We start from the raw sequence: 22,198 nt of genomic DNA on the forward strand, positions 1-22,198 counted from the left end.
ATGCAGTATATTTACCATAAACCAATGTGGGAAACTGATTTTAACCATTACTTTAAGATTCTTATCCCCCATCTTAAGAAAATACTGATTAATCAGTGAATAAAGTGTACGTCTATATATCGCAATTTGTATACTACCAATAGTAGATATTGAGTTGCAGCTCATAATTTGCCTCTTTATTAAGTTATAATTCTTTCAAATGGCATGAACATAAGTTTTCATAGCACTCCACTGCATTTGTGAACTTTGCTGAGTTCTTTTTTTCAGTGCTGTGTTGCCATTACTTTGTTTGGTTGGAAAGACCTGAGTTCAAATCTAATCTAGGACATAAAGAACTTTTATAAGGATTTTGTTTTCTTCTGAAGATGAGTTTGCTGGTTTCGTTTGAGGGTCACAGGCCCAGGAATTCAAGTTCTTCATCATGCCAAAGATATGTGAAAACATGCAGTATACAGACACAGTATACTGTCTCATAGCCTTAGCTTCTTTTGCTGTAGTTCCAAACTGCCACTACAACTTGTTTTATTCTGAATTTAGTAATTAATGTCACATTCAGATACAAACTAAATGATCAGGTTTCCCTAGATATGAAATCATGCAATTAAAGATAGTTATAAATTAAGACTAAATGTCATTAAAAGTAAAATTAAAATCACCTTTCATTATCATGCTAGCAAAAGGCATATGCTTTGCATTTGCTGTAGTTTAAGTGCAGTCAGAACATTAAAATTTGAACAGTAAAATACATATATTTATAAGCATTTTTTATTCCTATTGATTTATCTAACTGTAAACTTTGAAAATAAGTTTAAGGGAAGTTAGATGCATTTATGTTTTCCTATATTATAGACTTCAGTGCTAAATCTAATAAAATTTAATATTTTTAAGAGGAAGACAACATGAATAGAGTAGCTGTTCAGGAAAGATGTAATGCCAGTTGTTGAAGACTGCAAACGTGATGCATATATTTATATCATAGAAAGTAAACTTGCATGGTGACTGATGTGATGTTTATATTTTATAAATCAAAATTGTAGAAATTGAAGGCCAAGTCTCAGCAGTAGCTATTCTTTACCCTACTCTGCTCCACTCATGAGCATGATATATGCTCAGCAGTTTTTTGTAGTCATTGAAATAGATGATAATTAAATTTTTCCAATAGTATGTAGTCCTGTTAACAGTTCCAAAAAGTATCATTCTGCGTAATTTCTATAATCTAGGTTATATTATCATGTTATTCATATTCATATGTTTATCTTCCTCCCCTCCCCCCTTTAGGGTTGGAAAGTTCCTCCTAAATTATCTCATGATCCTGACTTTGTATTTCATCCTGCTTGTGAAACATGGAATTACACATCTGAATTAAATAGGCCTGTACCAGGGGATACTGATATTACAGTAAAAGCAGAACTGCTTGGTATAACAGATACATTTGAAAACAAAGAAGAAAATTCTTTATCTGAAATTAATAGTAATATAACACCTGTAATGGATGTTGAAGAGAATGAATTAAAAGAACTACCTGCAAATGTAAAAAAATCAACCAAGTCTTCTGTTTCAAATGATAGGTATAATAGTGAGAATGATTCACTCAGTGAAATAGAAAATAAACCAAAAAGGATAAACCCAGTAGAAGCAGCAAAAGAAAGACTATTGATGCTAGAAGCAGCAATAGAAAGAAGATATTTAAGGCCTCCATTAGGGACCAGGTAAATGATTTGTTCTTAATTCTTAATTTTTTTCCCTCAGTTGTAGATTATTAATTTTAAAAAAAGTTTGATTTCCTCTTTGTTCTCACATTAATTAACTTATTAATAAAATGACAAATAAAAAAATAAGCTTAAAGATGTTTGTATTTCTGCCTGGCATAATTTAACTGAATGAGAATCATTCACCAATTTAAAGCTAAAAATGAACCTGATCTTTGAAGGTACCTGCAGCATAATGATCATCTTGAAAAAATACACGATTAACACAATAATAAACATAAATATTTTGTTTGTACTGAAATTAACAGTCCTTTGTCAATGTGTAGAATAACAAGCAGTTCAAGGAAACAGGTGGAAAATTCAATTTATCATTGAAATGGTCACCACATGCTAGAGAAATAATATTTAAAAAAAGTATTATTTAAAAAAAAATTTTTGATATTTACATAATATGAGAATCTCCCAAATGTTTAGGAGAAGACAGATAACCATTCCAATTTATTATTATTATTTTTCCCTATAGAACAGACTCTCTGTTCCAAATATGTTAAATTAACCTGCCAAGAAATTATAGTCTTGTTTAATCCTTTATCCAAGTATAAGCAAACAAAGTTTACACATGAAATATCTTCTTAACTAGGCTACTTGTACATAGAGGCTGAGGATTTCGTGTCAGTTGCCTTAGTATGCTATAATGCAAAGCAATATGGGGGGGGGGGGGGGGATCACTACTCACAGTTTCAGCCTTTATTGAAGTCTTAACAATGGGAGCCAGATCCAGAAGAGATGCCAAGGTTGAATTAATGCTGAGGTCATATTTTTTTTTATACAATTAGTAAAAAGGTGTTTCATTTTATTATTAAAATACTCCAAAAGGGTGTGTGCTTTGCATTATGAGATATTGTTTAACCAACCTCATTGGGAAAGCAATTTGAAGGATCGTTAACTTGATGTGCAGCATACGGTTGTGGTAGAAAGAGTTCTTATATCTTTGCTTTATGTTGTTTAAAAACATTGAAACAATGGTTTGTGTGTGTAATTCCTATTCTGTGCTCAAAGTTTAGTAGAGTTCGATATATTTTGTTCCATATCAATGTTTCATTTTCTTCCATGTGGAAATTGCTCTATAAATTAACAGTTACATGTGCTGTATATATTTTGGTTAGAAAATGCCCGTTTTCATTTGTAGTATTGTATAACATGAAAGGTCCTCTATATTTTTGTAATTCTAAACATCTGATCCTATTTATGCAATCAAATATTCACCTCTGATGTTGGAGGTTGTGTGTTGCTTTCTACAATCTGACTATGTCCGTAGTGAGATTGTAGAAAGCATTCTTGGAGGTTTCTTCTGAGGTCTCAGTATGCCTAGGTTCAGGTTATAGTTGTTTTGGGATTTGATTGTAAAGTTATAGCCATTATTATTATTGGAGATTGATGATGTGTGACAGTAGATCCTTTTGTTGACTAGGATGTTGACTTCCCTACTACTACATTTGTCTGCTAATGTATAAAGTCCATTTTTTTTTGCAATTTGATGTAATTTCATTCCATTCAAAATCAGTTCTCCACCTGGTGCAATTATCAATGTGTGCTCCAGTGTAAAATTCTTGAAACTTTCTATATTTCGGGGGAGGGGGAGGTACACACTCATGGTATCCATCATATCATAGTGGATACCATGAGTGTGTTTCTCTGAACATGATGTTTGTGAGTTCTTTCTTGTTTTTAGTTTGTAGGCTTCCATCAAAAATTTCATCAGCAAGCATCGTAACTTCTCTTCGAGAAAAATAATGAATGATGTACTATGGAATTTTTCTCTATTTCTTGTTTCTTCCATAATAAACGAAAATTTTCCCTCTAAGCTGGTCAGAAAGGAAGTACACTTACTAACTGTGAACACAAAATGTGTGCTTTCAGAATTCCTAATTTACAGTCAGTAATTTGAAACATTCTATAAAAACAGTTTATCTGATAACTCATACTTGTCACTTAATTTATTTCTTAATTTCTCCAGTGTCTACAATCCAGTATTATTCTAACCCAGTGTTTCCCAAACTTCCAGTACCCAAGTACCCCTTTTAAAATTTTGGTAACACCAACATATCCCTCCTTTCCCCTTTCAACCAAAGTAGTTTGGGAGAATCTATATTAATATTTCATTCAAACATGAATAATTGTGAAGGTATTTATTTTTTGACATCTGGTTTATAATAAATTAAAACATATAAAACTTTTTTTTTAAATTATGAAATTGTTTCTCTTCTAAAGAAGTTATTGTAGTGGAATCTGGTTCTTTGTTATTTTTATCTGTAGATTTGGCTCCACATTCCAAGGAGAGAATTTGTGACACAAACACAATTAAACATAGATGCATGCTTGAGTGGCAAAACAATTGCCGCGAACCACTACAGTTTTATGATACGAATGATTCCAACATTTAGCGGAGAGTTTTGACTGTGTGGTTGAAACTATTTGAATTTAAATTTAAATGCAAGTTTAAATTCAAATAGTCAACTAGACACAGCCCTAACATAGGTCAGTTGATACTTGCCAAGAGACATATTTTGTTTTAAAGTTCCTTTAGATTTTTTTAGTTCTTGAAAGATTAATTATGGCATAGACCTGCACTTATCTGTGACAATACAAAGACCAAAATATAAGAGTTAAAAAATAATAATAATAAATTTTTTAAAAAAGTTCTTCCTGTCTTTTAAACACCCCTGGAAGCATTTATACCACACTTTGGGAAATGCTGCTCCAACCCATTCCAACTTAATGCACTCTAATTAGTTTCTTTTAGCCTGTAGCCATATGGGAGAACTGATGCTGACACCACAAGTTGCAGAGGTGTATTTGCTTAGAGCGCTTATGTAAAAACTCGACGTAGCTTATTTCAAATTCTAAACCACGTTACATCGATTTTTTACATAGCTCAAGTCCTATGAGAACTGTAAATAACCTTGTTTGTTTCTATATATTTTGCAATATATTAATGTAGTTAACCCTGTGGGAAGTGAATGTGTTTACTTTTTTAACGTCAAAAACAATGCTTTCCCAGGGGAATTTTGTATATGTATATAGTTATGTGTAAGAGCGCAGGAAAAGTTGTTTACTAGTTTTGTATATAAGAGTTGCTTACTGCACTAGCACCTTTAAAGTTAGTTTCAAGAGTGCCGCTAGGATTAGTGAAGTTTCCGCAGGCCTGAAAGGACAAACAATGTATCAAAGAGGTCCGCTGGTTTTTAGACAAGTTTCCACGCCCAGCAAAATACGATCAAACAGTTTGCACAGAGCAGAACAAAGAGCACGTCAAACTTAAAAGAAGATGAGGGAGTTGTGCCCAATTCTTCAGGGTTTACTACCCTTAGTGCAAGGTTCCAAGATCGCAGAATAAAAAGGGACTGAGCCAAGCATAAGGGGGCTTCCCGGTTCTAGTCGCCAGAAAGAAGAGCTTCCAGACTTCAGAGAGAGGGATCCCGGTTGAGAGTTGGAGGCAGTTCGAGCTATTGGAAACGCTAGTCGTCCAGGCATTTTCAGCGAGCCAAAGCAGAGGAGAAAAGGTGATGTAACTTAACCTAAGCAACTTTGCTCAGAAGATTTTCTTTTTCGCTGTGGGAGAACAACTTTTTCTCTGTCACAGCCCACTATTTTCCCGGTGAGATATTACTGAAACCAGACATTTCTGAGGAATCTCAAGATCGATGAAAGAAATGCCATAAGACTGTAGTGAAAGACTTTTGACTGAATGTGTGATGCAGAGTCTTTTGTGAGTTCAAACCTTTTGTATATTCCCTCTCATAGTAGGTTGTAGATGGACTTTTAAGAGATTGTTCAATAGTAGTAAGAAGCGTCATTAAGAGAATCAATTGACATGTTGGAAGTTGATACAAAATTTGTAAAGATAACTTAATAGAGAATTAGCTAACCTCTTTGCAAGTAAACTAGAAGTTTAATAAGTTGAATTTATAATTCTGGTAGCAAGGCTTATACGTTGGTCAGACATAACTGGTAATTAGTTTACGGAATTAACAACGCATATAAAGTATATTAATTAAAGGTAACTTTAATGAATAACTTCTATATTTCGGCAACGTCACATTGCCATCTTCAGGAACATAAAGATATGGTATGTGCACGCAGGCACTAACACAAAGCAAATGAGGAAGAAAGCAAGAAACTAATATTGTTCCTAAAGTCCTAATGGTGCCCTTTGGCGGGCTAATTTGGTAGCCTTGGCAGTTGGGCTGAAGTTCTCATAATGTAAGTCTCCCAAATTTGGGGTAGTTTCATGCACCCAAATTTGTTGCGGTTAGGAACGTTTTTTAGGGCTGCTGAAGATTCTTTGAATAATCTTTCGTATTTAAACTTGCTGCGATGAATTATTTTTGTTTTCTTCCAACGAATTTTATGGTGGGTATCTAAGGCATGGTCTGCCAGCCCAGAGCGGTTGTACTTGTGAAACCGGATGTAGTCTTTGTGTTCTGAAATCCTGATATTTGTTGTTCTGCCTGTTTGGCCAAAGTAGGACAATTTGCAGCTGCAAGGAACCTGGTATACACCAGGTAGGTCTAGGGGAAGTGGTTGGTCTTTGGTAGAGCAGATAAGGGATGCCAACTTTTTATATGGTCTGTAACAGGAAGTAAGGCCATATTGTTGTGAAGGGGGGGGGGGGGTGCTGCTGGTGAATGTATCTGCCAGTATGGGTAGGTTTTCTGTGAACAGAGAAAACCAAAGATCCATCAAGCTGGCGGGTGATTAAAGTGTCTAGGAAGGGGAGAGTATTGTTTTCCTCTTTTTCTAAGGTGAACTGGACTCTGGGGTGTTGGTTGTTTAAGTGTGTTAGGAAGGAGTGGAGTGTGTCTGAGCCATGTGGCCAAATAGCAAACACATCATCCACATAACGAAGCCAAATAGTGGGTTTTTGTGGGGGCGGAGTTTAAGGCTTTCTTTTCAAATGTCTCCATAAAGAAATTGGCCAAGGGTGGGGAAAGCGGTGACCCCATGGCTGTCCCCTCTATCTGTTTGTAGAACTTTCCTTGCCAAACAAAATAGCCTGAGTTCATTGTGAACTGAAATAGGGCTGAGATATCGGGAGGACACTTGGCTTGGATGAGCTCTAGGGTTTCTTTGAGTGGGACATTAGTGAATAGGGAGGAGACGTCAAAACTGACCATTATGTCAGTGTGTTGGAGTGTGAGGTTTTCTATACTGGCTTTAAAGTGGGCTGAGTTTTTTATGTGTGATGGTGTGTTGCCAGTGTAGTGTGTGAGTGTTTTGGCTAAATATTTGGCTAATTTATATGTGGGGGAATCAATGCCATCCACTATGGGATGCAATGGCACATTTGTTTATGTATTTTTGGGAGTCCATAAAATCGGGGGAGGGGGGTCTTTAGTTTGTTTGTGACTTCCACAGGCCAAGAAGTGACCTTCTTAAGGAGTCTGTGGAGAGTTCTAATCTGAGAACTGGTTGGATTATATTCAATGGGGAGGTAAGTCTTACGGTCTAGTACTAAAGCAGTTAGCTTACCTTTGTAGTCTTTTTGATTGAGCACCACAGTGGCGTTTCCCTTATCCGCCTTGGTGATTACTATTTTTTTGTTGTTTTTCAATTCTTCGGCAGGTATTCTTTTAGGAGCTAGGGCAAAATTGTGCCCACGTGAAAGTGCAGTGAGTGCTTCAGGCTTTAAAACTGCCGACTAGAGGTTGACTACAGTGTTGAGCATATTCGTTTTTGGATAAGTTGGTTTTTATAGGTTTGGCTTTAGTGAGAACACTGACTACATCCAGTCTAACGTTGTTGGCGATATGGTTAGGCAGGTTGCGAATCCCACGTTCTATCTGGATCATGATTTCTTCGGCAGGTATTTTAGGAGCTAGGGCAAAATTGTGACCACGTGAAAGTGCAGTCAGTGCTTCAGGCTTTAAAACTGCCGACTAGAGGTTGACTACAGTGTTGAGTGGTGGCTGTGGTAAGGAAGTAGAATTCTTTGTCAGGTTTTCATATTTTTTCAAGTGCCGACTTCGTATTTTTTCGAATTCTTTTTTTGCTGATGCGCATGAGACGTCATAAAGTATCGACCATAGATCACGGTCGAGTGTATCCGAAAGCTCTTCCTCTAGCGCATGTAAGGTTTTGTTTTCGTCGGCAAGGAGAACACCCGTCGCGGTAATTTGTTCTCTTAACAGGGCGAAGCTAGTGCGATTATAAATGCGCAGAGCTTTCTCGGAAGTAAAACAGTGCTTCAATTTAACACAATTAAGGATCACTTTGTTATCCCGGCAGCGTTTTAGGAACGTCAGACGATTTATTTGCCTCGATATCTTAAACTCAATTTGCCGTATTTACGGGCCTTTCGTTCGATGGCATCTCCGTGGATGATCATGATTCTAGTAGCAAGGCTTATACGTTGGTCAGACATAACTGGTAATTAGTTTACGGAATTAACAACGCATATAAAGTATATTAATTAAAGGTAACTTTAATTAATATACTTTATATGTGGTATATTTCGGCAACGTCACATTGCCATCTTCAGGAACATAAAGATATGGTATGTGCACGCAGGCACTAACACAAAGCAAATGAGGAAGAAAGCAACAAACTAATATTGTTACTAAAGTCCTAATGGTGCCGTCTGGCGGGCTAATTTGGTAGTCTTGGCAGTTGGGCTGAAGTTCTCATAATGTAAGTCTCCCAAATTTGGGGTAGTTTCATGCACACAAATTTGTTGAGGTTGGGAACGTTTTTTAGAGCTGCTGATGATTCTTTGAATAATCTTTCGTATTTAAACTTGCTGCGATGAATTATTTTTGTTTTCTTCCAACGAATTTTATGGTGGGTATCTAAGGCATGGTCTGCCAGCCCAGAGCGGCTGTACTGGTGAAACCGGATGTAGTCTTTGTGTTCTGAAATCCTGATATTTGTTGTTCTGCCTGTTTGGCCAAAGTAGGACAATTTGCAGCTGCAAAGGACCTGGTATACACCAGGTAGGTCTAGGGGAAGTGGTTGGTCTTTGGTAGAGCGGATAAGGGATGCCAACTTTTTATATGGTCTGTAACAGGAAGTAAGGTCATATTTTTTGAGGATGTTGGTTATTTTCTCAGAGGTGCCCTGGATGTAGGGGATGGTGATAGATTTGGTAATCTTTATTGTGGAGGGGGGTTGTGGTTTACTGGTTTTAGTATTTTTTGGATTTTTTTGGAGTTATAGCCATTGGCTAAGAAAGTGTTGAGGATGTGGTTTAGTTCAGTAGTTAGGGCCTTGTCATCTGAGCAGATTAATTTTGCCCTGTTATATAGTCATCTTTGGTTTTCTCTGTTCACAGAAAACCCACCCATACTGGCAGATACATTCACCAGCAGTCCCCCCCCCCCTCACAACAATATATGGTTATAAAAACACTATATAACAGGACAAAATTAATCTTCTCAATGACAAGGCCCTAACTACTGAAATAAACCACATCCTCAACACTTTCTTAGCCAATGGCTATAACCCCAAAAAAATCCAAAAAATACTAAAACCAGTAAACCACAACCCCCCTCCCTACATCCAGGGCACCTCTGAGAAAATAACCAATATCCTCAAAAAAATGACCTTACTTCTTGTTACAGACCATATAAAAAGTTGGCATCCCTTATCTGCTCTACCAAAGACCAACCACTTCCCCTAGACCTACCTGGTGTATACCAGGTCCCTTGCTGCTGCAAATTGTCCTACTTTGGCCAAACAGAACAACAAATATCAGGATTTCAGAACACAAAGACTACATCCAGTTTCACCAGTACAGCCGATCTGGGCTGCAGACCATGCCTTAGATACCCACCATAAAATTCGTTGGAAGAAAACAAAAATAATTCATCGCAGCAAGTTTAAATACGAAAGATTATTCAAAGAATCTTCAGCAGCCCTAAAAAACGTTCCTAACCGCAACAAATTTGGGTGCATGAAACTACCCCAAATTTGGGAGACTTACATTATGAGAACTTCAGCCCAACTGCCAAGACTACCAAATTAGCCCGCCAGAGGGCACCATTAGGACTTTAGGAACAATATTAGTTTCTTACTTTCTTCCGAATTTGCTTTGTGTTAGTGCCTGCGTGCACATACCATATCTTTATGTTCCTGAAGATGGCAATGTGACGTTGCCGAAATATAGAAGTTATTCATTAAAGTTACCTTTAATTAATATACTTTATATGCGTTGTTAATTCCGTAAACTAATTACCAGTTGAATTTATAAGTGGAAAGTAAATAAGATTGTGAGTTAAAGAAGTTAATTAATGTTAAAGTAAATAGGTTATATATTAAAGACTTAATTCTGTATGTTAGTCAAGTAAATATTAATTTAATATCCATCGTTTCACTGTCTGATATCTGTCAGCATTTTCAAAGGAATTCACTGGTAAGCAATAGAAAGTAACAAAAACTAGGAAACTAACCGACAATTCTAAAAATTATATAAAGTTATCACTGTGCATGATACAGTGATATAATACGCGTGTCGCAAGCGCAACGTTTTTTTTTGTTGAGATATTTAATGTAATTTTCATGAAAGTTCATTTCTTTTTGATTAAATGATCTGATTAGAGTTTTCCATATATCTGGTAAGATTAGGCTTTGATTCTTATTTAAGTTACCTGGTGAACAGGCGACCGTAGCAGCTTCTTTAAATGTTCTGGAATGGTAGTTGTCTTCTATGTAGGGCATATGACTCATATCCCATTCAATATTATGGTTGGTAGAGGCAAAGTGTGAAGAAAGGCCTGATATATCCTGTCAATATTTCTTACATAGCCACTGTGTTCTATCTTTCTTGCATCAAAACTTCTAGATGTCTGTCCGATGTAATTAATACCACAAGAACAAGGTATGCTATAAACGCCAGAATATTTGTAGAAAGCATTGCTATCTTTCGGTGATCTTATAAACTTTTGAATGGTCTCAATAGGTTTGACAGCTACTCTGATATTATATGGTTTTAGAAGAAGAGCTAATTTTCTGGATATGGTACTAACAAATGGAATTGTTATAGAGCTGATGTATTGGATTGATTTCATCTCGTTGTCTTTGCAGTATGTTATAAAGAGAATCTTGTTGATAATTCTTGTAGGGTAGCCATTTAGGGATAGATCTTTTTATATTTTCATTAATTCTTCTTGTAGGTCGCCAGGGTCTGTGGTACACTGTATAGCTCTTTTTTGAACATATGGATAATGCTGAGTTTCTGGGATATGTGGTGAGGAGAGTCGAAATAGTGGTAGTGTCCAGTGTTAGTAGGTTTTCTATATACTGACAGGTTGATGCTATTATCAGTTTGTTTCTTAATAAGGACGTCTTGGAATGGAAGTTTATTATCTTTTTCTAGTTTCAATATGAAGTTGATGGTGTTGTGGAAGTGATTGATGACATGTTTGCTTTTCAAGTCATAATTACTACCTTTCGTTTTGTGATTTCGTCAATTCTATTCATATTATGATCTTTTTCTTGACTACTTCTTCTTATTGTGCTATGTTCTATCGAAGGTCAGCGACCATCTTGGTGAACAAACTGCGCTCTTGTTCTAATCTGAGCAGTTGTGCACTGCTCTTTCCTGTCCACGTCTTGATGTTGTCAAACCATGATATTCTTTTTCTTCCTCTAGTTCCTTCCTTTGCCATCAATTCTTCCTACCAAAATAGTTTGTAGAAGTTGGTATTTGCTGTTTCTCATGATGTGGCCAAGATGTGATGTTTTTCGTTTCTTGATTATTTGTACAAGATGTTTAGCTTTGCCAATGGATTTTAAGACATCTTCATTGGTAATTTTTTCTGTCCATGATATCTTTAGCATTCTTCTGTATAGCCACATCTCAAAGGCTTCGATATTCTTGATGGTTGTCGCCTTCAATGACCATGTTTCAACTCCATAGAGCAGAATAGACCACACGTAGCATTTCAGAATTTGGCATCTGACTTCCATGTTTAGGTCTTTATTGCAGAATAGTGTTCTCATTTTCATGAAAGACTGCCGTGCAACTTCAATCCTTGTCTTTATATCTATTTCTGGATCCCACCGTTCATTAAGCCAACAACCAAGATATTTATATCTTGACACTTGATCAATATTTTTCCCATTGAGTGTCAGTTTCATTGATGAGGCTGGATGTTTGCTGATGATCATGTATTTTGTCTTGTCGATGTTTATATTTATTCCCATTCTTTGGCTTTCTATGTATACTCTGTCAACGAGTTTTTGGAGATCCATAATGTTATCTGCAATTAGCACGGTGTCATCTGCATATCGTAGGTTGTTAACAATCTTTCCATTTATTGTGATTCCCTCTGGACATTCTTCCAATGATTTTTTAAAGATTACCTCTGCATATATATGTTGAACAGGAGTGGTGAGAACACACATCCTTGTCTCACTCCTCTTTTGATGTTAATATCACTGGTGGTAATGTTGTCTAATTGAAAGGTAGCTGACTGATTCCAATACAGATTTGTTATTAGTCTTATGTCTTGTTCGTCTAGCCTTATTTGTTGAAGGATTTCTATTAAGTTCGTGTGTCTGATTTTGTCGAATGCTTTTTCAAAATCTATGAAACACATAAAGACAGATTTCTGTTTTTCTATGCATTTTTGTATCAATATTTGGGTACAGAAAAGGGCCTCTCTAGTACCAAAACCATTTCGAAAGCCAAATTGTGTTTCACTTTGAGTTTCTTCACTTTTTCTATAAATGCGATTCTAAATTACTTTCAAAAATATTTTTAATGTTTGGCTCATTAGACTAATAAGTCTGAAGTCACCACAGGAGTTCGCTTTGGGTTTCTTTGGGATAGTGATAAATGTAGATTTGAGCCAATCTGATGGAAATTCATCACTTTCATATATTTTATTAAATAGTTTTTCAAGAAGTTTAATGTTATCTGGTTCTATTAATTTTAAAAATTCTGTTTGCACACCATCTGGTTCGCTGGCTTTTCCTGTTTTACTTGTTCGTATAGCATTCTCTATTTCGCATTTCACGATTGCTGGTCCTTGAATGTTATCTTTTATATTTATAGGCTTCTGTCTAGTATCATTGAAAAGTTCTGTTACATATTTTATCCAAATCTGTGCTTTATTCTCTTCTTCTAGAACTATTTTTCCATTTTCGTCTCTTAGAGGCACTATTCATATTATGATCTTTTTCTTGACTACTAGTATTAATAAATTAAAGACTTAATTCTGTATGTTAGTCAAGTAAATATTAGTTTAATATCCGATGTTTCACTGATTGATATCGTTCAGCATTTTCAAGGGAATTCACTGGTAAGCAATAGAAAGTAACATAAACTAGGAAACTAACAGACAATTCTAAAAATTATATAAAGTTATCACTGTGCATGATACAATGATATAATGCACGTGTCGCAAGCGCAACGTTTTTTTTTTTTTGTTGAGATATTTAATGTAATTTTCATGAAAGTTCATTTCTTTTTGGTTAAATGATCTGATTAGAGTTTTCCATATATCTGGTAAGATTAGGCCTTGATTCTTATTTAAGTTACCTGTTGAACAGGCGACTGTAGCAGCTTCTTTAAATGTTCTGGAATGATAGTTGTCTTCTATGTAGGGCATATGACTCATATCCCATTCAATATTATGGTTGGTAGAGGCAAAGTGTGAAGAAAGGCCTGATATATCCTGTCGATATTCCTTACATAGCCACTGTGTTCTATCTTTCTTGTATCAAAACTTCTAGATGTCTGTCCAATGTAATTAATACTGCAAGAACATGGTATGCTATAAACTCCAGAGTATTTGTTGAAAGGATGGCTATCTTTCGGTGATCTTATAAACTTTTGAATGGTCTCAATAGGTTTGAAGGTTACTCTGATATTATATGGTTTTAGAAGAAGAAGCTAATTTTCTGGATATGGCACTAACAAATGGAATTGTTATAGAGCTGATGTATTGGGTTGGTTTCATCTCGTTGTCTTTGTGGTATGTCACTAAAGAGAATCTTGTTGATGATTCTTGTAGGCTACCATTTAGGGATAGATCTTTTTATATTTTCGTTAATTCTTCTTGTAGGTCGCCAGGGTCTGTGGTACACTGTATAGCTCTTTTTTTGAGCATATGGATAATGCTGAGTTTCTGGGATATGTGGTGAGACGAGTCGAAATGGAGGTAGCATCCAGTGTTAGTAGGTTTTCTATATACTGACAGTTGATCCTATTGTCAGTTTGTTTCTTCAAGTTCACATTGGAACTAGAAAAAGATAATAAACTTCCATTCCTAGACATCCTTATTAAGAAACAAACTGACAATAGCATCAACCTGTCAGTATGTAGAAAAAATACTAACACTGGACGCTACCTCCATTTTGACTCGTATCCCAGAAACCCAGCATTATCCATATGCTCAAAAAAAGAGCTATACAGTGTACCACCGACCCTGGCGACCTACAAGAAGAATTAATGAAAATATCCAAAGATCTATCCCTAAATGGCTACCCTACAAGAATCATCAACAAGATACTCTTTAGTGACATACCGCAAAGACAACGAGATGAAACCAACCCAATACATCAGCTCTATAACAATTCCATTTGGTAATGCCATATCCAGAAAATGAGCTCTTCTTCTAAAACCATATATATCAGAGTAACCTTCAAGCCTATTGAGACCATTCAAAAGTTTATAAGATCACGAAAGATAGCCATCCTTTCAACAAATACTCTGGAGTTTATAGCATACCTTGTTCTTGCGGAATTAATTACATCGGACAGACAACTAAAAGTTTTGATACAAGAAAGATAGAACACATAGGCTATGTAAGTTATAACGACAGGATATATCAGGCCTTTCTTCACACTTTGCCTCTACCAACCATAATATTGAATGGGATATGAGTCATATGCCCTACATAGAAGACAACTACCATTCCAGAACATTTAAAGAAGCTGCTACAGTCGCCTGTTCACCAGGTAACTTAAATAAGAATCAAGGCCTAATCTTACCAGATATATGGAAAACGCTAATCAGATCATTTAATCAAAAAGAAATGAACTTTCATGAAAATTACATTAAATATCTCAACAAAAAAAAACGTTGCGCTTGCGACACGCATATTATATCACTGTATCATGCACAGTGATAACTTTATATAATTTTTAGAATTGTCGGTTAGTTTCCTAGTTTTTGTTACTTTCTATTGCTTACCAGTGTATTCCTTTGAAAATGCTGACAGATATCAGTCAGTGAACCGTTGGGTATTAAATTAATATTTACTTGACTAACATACAGAATTAAGTCTTTAATTTAATAATATTAGTAGTCAAGAAAAAGGTCATAATATAAATAGGTTATAATTTATGCTAAATATTTTATAAATGGATAGAGAAAGCAATCTCCCTTTTGTTTCATTCATGTATAATTTTTAAATAAATGTGTTTTAATTATTTGTTAAAAGCCTTATCTTGTATTTTACAACTGCACTGTTCTTAAATAAATCGGACTTGTGAACGGGAAATAATTCAAGACAATAAAAACGCAGTTCAGTTATTTATGAACCACGACTGTTAAAGTAAACATTGGTAAAAGAAACTTCGCACGTGAGAGAGGGGAAAATCTACCGGAAGTTTTATTTAGTCGTATGCCAATTAAATGATATATTGGTGGTGCAGTCTGACAAATAAATTTCCAGTATTCATAGGCATTCAACTAGGAAGGTGGATAATCATAGTGCGCATTAGAGGAAAGCTATAAAGAATAAAGAGAGTAAAGATAAAGTTATTACATATACAGAAAAAAGTAATATACGTTTACAATGAACCAGACAGTAGAAGATATTATACCTACTCTTTAGACCAGGGCTATTCAACCTTAGGTAATCAGAGGGCTGCATTAGGGGAAAAAAATGTATCCGTGGGCCGCATCACAATGTGTATCTAGTAATTTGGTGAACAGCAGCGACACAACCTCAAAAGCTGAATAAACGAACAACACTAATTGCGCACTAATCACACGCTCATGTTCCCCTTGAGCACCCAGAGCATGCAGGCTGGAACAAAACAGTGTAAGAATGCTTCTTTGACACATCTACTATTTGAAAAACACATGGGTATATAGTGATGTAAAAACTCCAAATAAAACTATCAACATCGAGATTATCGATTAGTGATAGAATTAAAATATCTAATACACATTCAATTCAAATTGTTATTTTATTTTTTTTGCTCATGAAAATCAAACCCACAGGCGGGCTGCACATAATCACACTGTGGCCCGCAGGCAGTGCTTTGGACAGCTCTGCTTTAGACAATAGTCACTTGCACTTGAATTCAGTCAAACAGTGATGGATTTTTGTGTCTATGCATACTTAAGTGAATTAATTTAGTGCTCGCAATTTTACAGGTTATAGCTACACAAAAAAAAAAAAAAAGGGGGCAACATTAAAGTGAGGAATGTGTGCACTTACATTAGTGCACACATTGAGTCTGAGGATGAAAACTTCCACACAGAATGTTTTTTGTATACACATTGGCCTGGAAAAATTAGAGGGAACGTGGGTCCTACATGCTTCATCAGCCACTTTAGTCTACTGGAATACATTCTTGTGGTGAGGAGAAGAGTACCAGCTTGGAGGTGTGGCTTGAGTTTTTCTCCTTATTACTGATCTTTTCAATCTTTGCCTTTATTTCATTAGTTTGTAATGCTTATTCTTGAGTAGCAAATATGATTTATGACCTTATGTCTCTTTCTTGATACTTTGTTGAAGCCACTGCCAAGTGAAGTGGCTCTCAACTTTCTGTGTCCACATACTTACCATAAAGTTGTTAATTTTTCCAATCTTTTGATCTTTTTGTCATATCTTTTTCTACATACTGCTTCTTTGAATCATTATGTTTGCTACTTTTCTTTGGGGTTTCAATTAACATCTTTTCTATGCCCAACCTGATGTAATCATTTTACTCGCTCTTTTCTTCTTCTTTTACTCTTTGCTTTACTTGTTAAAATCCATGTCCTCCTGTTATCTTGGATAAGTATAATTGATTTATATACTGCTTGGATGTAAAGTACTCTTCGATGTCATTCATTTTTGTGTTTTGTTTTTCGTGCAAGTTCATCAAAATCGGTTTATGTCCAGTCAGTTATCTCTCTATCTTTGTATCTGATTTCAGAGATGATACTGTTATTAATTATTATTACCCCTCCCCCTGTGATAATTTCTATATAACTATTAGAAAAATGCTCAATTGAAATGAGCATAAAGTTTACCAAATTACTAACTATCCATACCTTATGTAGAAAGTTGTCACTAGGCAGTTAAGTAAAGAGCTAGGAGAACTTGAGCCTGAACAAAGATATTACAATGGCTAGCAATATACATGCCTATGTAGATTAAATGAGAATGATAAGGATGTTTAGCTATGTAAAGTATAACACTCTGGTAATACAGGGGTAGTATAAATGCTCTTTACTCTGATAAACATTTTCATGTTTATCAGAGTAAAGAGCATTGGAATGTACTTATAATGATCAAAATTGCTTTAAACTTAATTGTTTTGCCATAGTATTATTTACACATTAAAATGGTTTTCAGAAAAGAATTCCAGAAAACAGCAGGTTCTTAATATACTATATATCAGTGGTGTTCAACCTTTTTTACTACGCGAGCTACTTTTCTATAGAATGTTATTCGGCGATCTACTCTCTTATATAGATCACGTTTCCCCAACCTGATATCTGATTACACACAAATAAACAACTAAAAAAAAATACACAACTAAAAACTTTATTTGTGTATTTAAAAATTTATTTATCACTTTTAATTATTTTAATACAACAACAAAAAAACAAATATATTAGAATAAAATATTTATTTCTCTATTTTTGAAAACCAAAGTTAGAAAAAACAACAGATTGATTACAATCTCACAAGTTACAGGAAATGCTGGTTGATTAAAAAAAAAAAAAAAGTTAATGTGAAATTTGGCATTGTTTGGACCTCGCAATATTTTCATAGTCAAATTGATATGAAGAAGTGGCCAATCACAGACAATCATTCAAATGATCATTTGTAATTCAGCTATCAGCTAACGCCTTTTTATTCCCGTATATACGGGAGTAGGCGAGGCCATTTAGCCCTATCTAACTTTTGGAGACTGAGTGGGCAGTTCAATCTCCACTGGTACCCAATCAGAGACAGATGGCCCAAGGCTATCACTAATTAAGCGGTACGCAGTGAAGAGAGACGGCTCAAATGTGCCGCCATCTCGTGGTCTCTAACCCTAACACAATATATATTTAATGTCTGAAATAATGTGGGTTCTACGGTCGATTTTCTTGAGTTTACAGGACGAAAAACCCGAGTTTCCGGGAGGAAAAACCTGCTTGCCCGTGCCAGAGATCGACTAACTCGGGAACCGGTCGAAAAAAGGCTTAGAAAAATTTCCTCTAGTCGCCGACTAGACTCGAAACCAAGACTTCCTTCGTGCGGCCTAGCGCGGTGGTGTGCAAACGCCACATCCACCGAGCTACACAGGCTCTCATTTGTAATTTGATTTCTTAATTGATTTTTTATGACGGTCATATTTGAAAAAGCGGGTTCTGACAAGTATGTCTAGCCGAAACACGACAGAATTTTTCGCGCAATATCAGTTAATATTGGGAATTTTTCATGTGCATACTTCCATATGGCTTCGTTGTTTATTGATTTTAAATGTAAACTATTCCGAATGGTTATTATCTCAAGTTCTATTTCAGCTTATATCAAACAGCCCACTAATTTTATTTGAAATTTCTGTGATGTTCAAGTTTTCTTGAAATAGATTATTGATAAAAGATACAATCATTTCAGTTTTATTAAAATCTTTAAATCTTGAATTTATTTCTTCCTCAGCTATTTCACGAATAAATTCTCTTAAATCATAGCAAAGAAGCATTTCTTGATTTTGTTCCAAAAATTTAATAAATATGGGAGATGTCTAAATTCGCGATCATGTATATTTTTCTTGAATAAAAGTAAGTATTGTTGGAAAGTTTTTATTGAATTTAACATGTCAATTAAATTTTTATCTCTACATTGTAACTCTAAATTTAAATTGCTAAATTTCATACAGAAATCTACTAAAAATAAGTGTAACAACCATCTTTTATCACTCAATTGTGGATAAATATCTCCTTTTTCATCAAGAAAAATTTTTATATCGTTAATTAATACAAGAAATCATTCTAAAAATTGACTTCTGCTGAGCCAGCGAACAGTATTGTACAACAGAAGTTTCCTGTCATCATCTGCTTGTAATTTAAATAACTGCTGTTGCAGGGCTTTTCCTCAAACTTTACAATTTTATTACATTTAAAATTTACAATTTTAAATGTAATATCCAAAACAAGCCTGTGTAGCTCAGTGGATGTGCCGTTTGCACACGACGGTGCTAGACCGCACAAAGGAAGACTTGATTTTGAGTCTAGTCAGCGACTAGAGGAAATTTTTCTAAGCCTTTTTTCGACCAGTACCCGAGTTAGTCGATCTCTGGCACAGGCAAGCGGGTTTTTTGTCCCATAAACTGAAGAAAATCGACCATAGAACCCACATTATTTCAGACATTAAATAAGAGTGTTAGGGACCACGAGATGGCGGTACTTGTTGAGCCATCTCTCTTCACTGCGTGCCGCTTAATTAGTGATAGCCTTGGGCCAGCTATCTGTGATTGGGCACCAATGGAGATTGAACTGCCCACTTGGTCTCCAAAAGTTAGATAGGGCTAAAAGCGGCCTCACCTACTCCCTATATATGTGGGAATAAAAAGGCGTTGGCTGATTTTTTTTTTTTTTTTTTTTTTTTTTTTTTTTTAATATCCAAAACATCTTTTGTGTTTAATCTTTTACTACACAGTACTTTTTGGTGAATAATACAGTGGTTCGTTAAAAAATCTGGATATTTGTCATCGTTTTTACATAATGAAATGAAGCCTGATTTATTACCTATCATTGCAGGGGAAGGGGCACCATCAGTAGTAATAGACACAAGTTTAAAAAGCAAAAGTTTGTGTTGTGTTGTTTCACAAATTCATCAAATGCCGAAAAAATGTCTTCTCCCCTAGTCCTTCCCAATAATGGTATAATTTTCAAAAGTTCTACTTTAATTGAATAATCTTGAAATAGCATGCGAATAAATACCATTAACTGAGCAATATCAGTGAAGTCGTTTGATTCATCAAACTGTAATGAAAACACAACACACTGGTGAATGTCTGACATTAACCTGGCCTGGAAACTTTTCTCTGGCAATTGGAACTCTTCCTTTTGGCAATTTGAAACGTTGTCTATGGCCTAGAAGTAGTCTCTCTCTAGTGACGTCTCGAACCAAGAAGCTCCTTTCTGGAAGCGGGGAAACTCCTCTCTCAAGCAACATGGATCCGGGAAGTCTCTCTTACAGCGACTCTGGTCCAGGCAGCCTCCTCTCTGACAGTAATACTGGAACCGGGACCCCTCTGCTTGCTTCAGTCCCTTCTTATTAGGCCTCATCTGAGACCTCGCATGAAGTTTGGCAACCCCCCCCCCCCCCAAAGAATCGGTATCAGTCTTTCATCTTAAGTTTCAAGTTCGGCATGCCTTTTGTTCTCCTCTGCTTTCTTTTGATTGTAAGTTGCTGGCCATCAGAAAGTTGTTTGAACTCTTTCTGACTGACTTTGGAGATGTTTACACTTAGAGCCTGCAAGCCTTTCTCATACATACACGTTTCAATAACAATCTTTCTAATGTTGCCATGTACAACTCGGCGACAAAAACATTGCCTTTGTTTTTAACACTCTAATATATTCTTATTGAAGCAGTATATACAATTAGCTGCAAAAGAGTTGTTTACAAACTATACCGAGACAAACAAAGTTTTTTTTACAATATTCACATGGGACTTAACCCAAGTAAAAAATCGATGTAGTGTGTTTTGAAATATTTAATATTTAAGCTACAATCGAGTTTTTACACTTTGCTTATAATCGTATTCACTCAGCTTGTCGTCCACTGATCTAAATTAATTCATTTACCTGGACTTATAAGAAAATTACTGATTTGACAATTTTAACAAAAAATAAATAAACAATAGCAATACACTTAAAGCGAATTAAAAATAATACAAAATAATGATAAATACAATATTATGTTTTCAGTTTTAATTAAATTTGTAAGTAAGGAGGAATACACAAGAGATCGACCAAAAATCGCTCCACGGTCGACTGGTTGAACACCCTTGCTATATATAAATAGACATGTCATTATTTCAAATTTTCAATTGGTCTTGCATTGAAATCAATTTTTTGCCTATTTTGCACTATTGCTGTAGTTTCTGTATGGTAAATCACTTTTTTTCATAATATATTTTTCCTTTAACTCTGACAGCAGTAGTGAGTTGAACCTATCATCATTGTCAAGTGGCGGGACCAACTCAAATCAATCGTTTGACTGTGAGGAAATTCCATCAGGATTGTTATGTTGGCGAGAAGGAGTGCAAGTATCACAAAGTTCAGCTCAGCTTGCTATGTGTTTAAATCTGTTAGAGGCCTGCATTGCATGGGATAAATCTATTATGAGAGCTGTAAGTATTTTTGAAAGATGTTTTTTTTTTTTTTTATTTTAATAATGAAAAAAAAATGTATGGATATATTTCCACACACCTGTTCATAATCTGTTTTTCCTTACTGTATTCAGACCAATTTAGCATTGAATGATCATATGCTATGATAAACAGTATACACATGAAAGTATTTTCAGATAAGGCCTGTATGGATCGTAAAGAAAAAGATGAAGTAAGAACTTATTCTTTCTTTCTTTCTTTTTTTTTTTTTTTTTTCTTTATTACCCTCTCTCTCTCTCTATTGTTGAGAAAGGGAAAGTATTTGAGATCTTTGTAATAGTAATCCATATATAAGAAATTTAAAGAAGCAAATTTTTCTTTCATTCAAATGGGAATTTCTGATAAGAAAATAGTATCACAATGATCAAAAGAATATTTTAAACTGGATAAAAAAAAAAAGTCTTATTTCATCTATATTGTACTCTTCTATCTGTTTTATCTGTGGCATTTGTTATAACTCCTATTTTAATCTTTTATTATCCTTTGTTTTCTTTACACTCATTCGCATTCTGTATTTAACTTATTTGTTTATCGACTACGCTAGTTAAATTTTTATGAGTGTGAGTCTTAAACAGAGATAAAATAAATGTCATTCCCCTGTACCTCTGACCATTACTTGTGTCATTTGTGGCCATAAACAATTCAATGTGAATCTATCTTGAACTTAATTCCCTTTAAATTCTAACAATTCTGTCACACATCCCATCAATAGTCTAGTACAATTTACTAATTATTTCTTTTCAGAAACACTCAGAAATAACAAGCATGAGCTCATTTAATTTAAGTTCAGTCTGCTAACTCTTGTATTAGGTGCATATTTGCAAGTTTTCTTTACGATGCACAATATGACATTAATACAACTGAATATGG

General features: G+C 35.1%; 1 protein-coding gene across 1 annotated transcript in view; it reads left to right on the forward strand.

The window, feature by feature from the left end:
• The window catches only part of LOC150098964 (bromodomain adjacent to zinc finger domain protein 2B-like), a 632,705-nt gene that overhangs the window by 510,777 nt on the left and 99,730 nt on the right, over window positions 1-22,198 (forward strand). Inside the window, exons 27-28 of the mRNA XM_090405782.1 lie at window positions 1,279-1,709; window positions 21,094-21,289. Coding sequence (XP_090261908.1) covers window positions 1,279-1,709; window positions 21,094-21,289 — 627 coding nt within the window. The remainder of the gene's footprint in view (window positions 1-1,278; window positions 1,710-21,093; window positions 21,290-22,198) is intronic.

The sequence above is a fragment of the Typopeltis vanoorti genome, chromosome 15 (genome assembly GCF_054136105.1).
Source record: "Typopeltis vanoorti isolate ZY-2024b chromosome 15, IOZ_Tvanoo_1.0, whole genome shotgun sequence".
Lineage (NCBI taxonomy): Eukaryota > Metazoa > Arthropoda > Arachnida > Uropygi > Thelyphonidae > Typopeltis > Typopeltis vanoorti.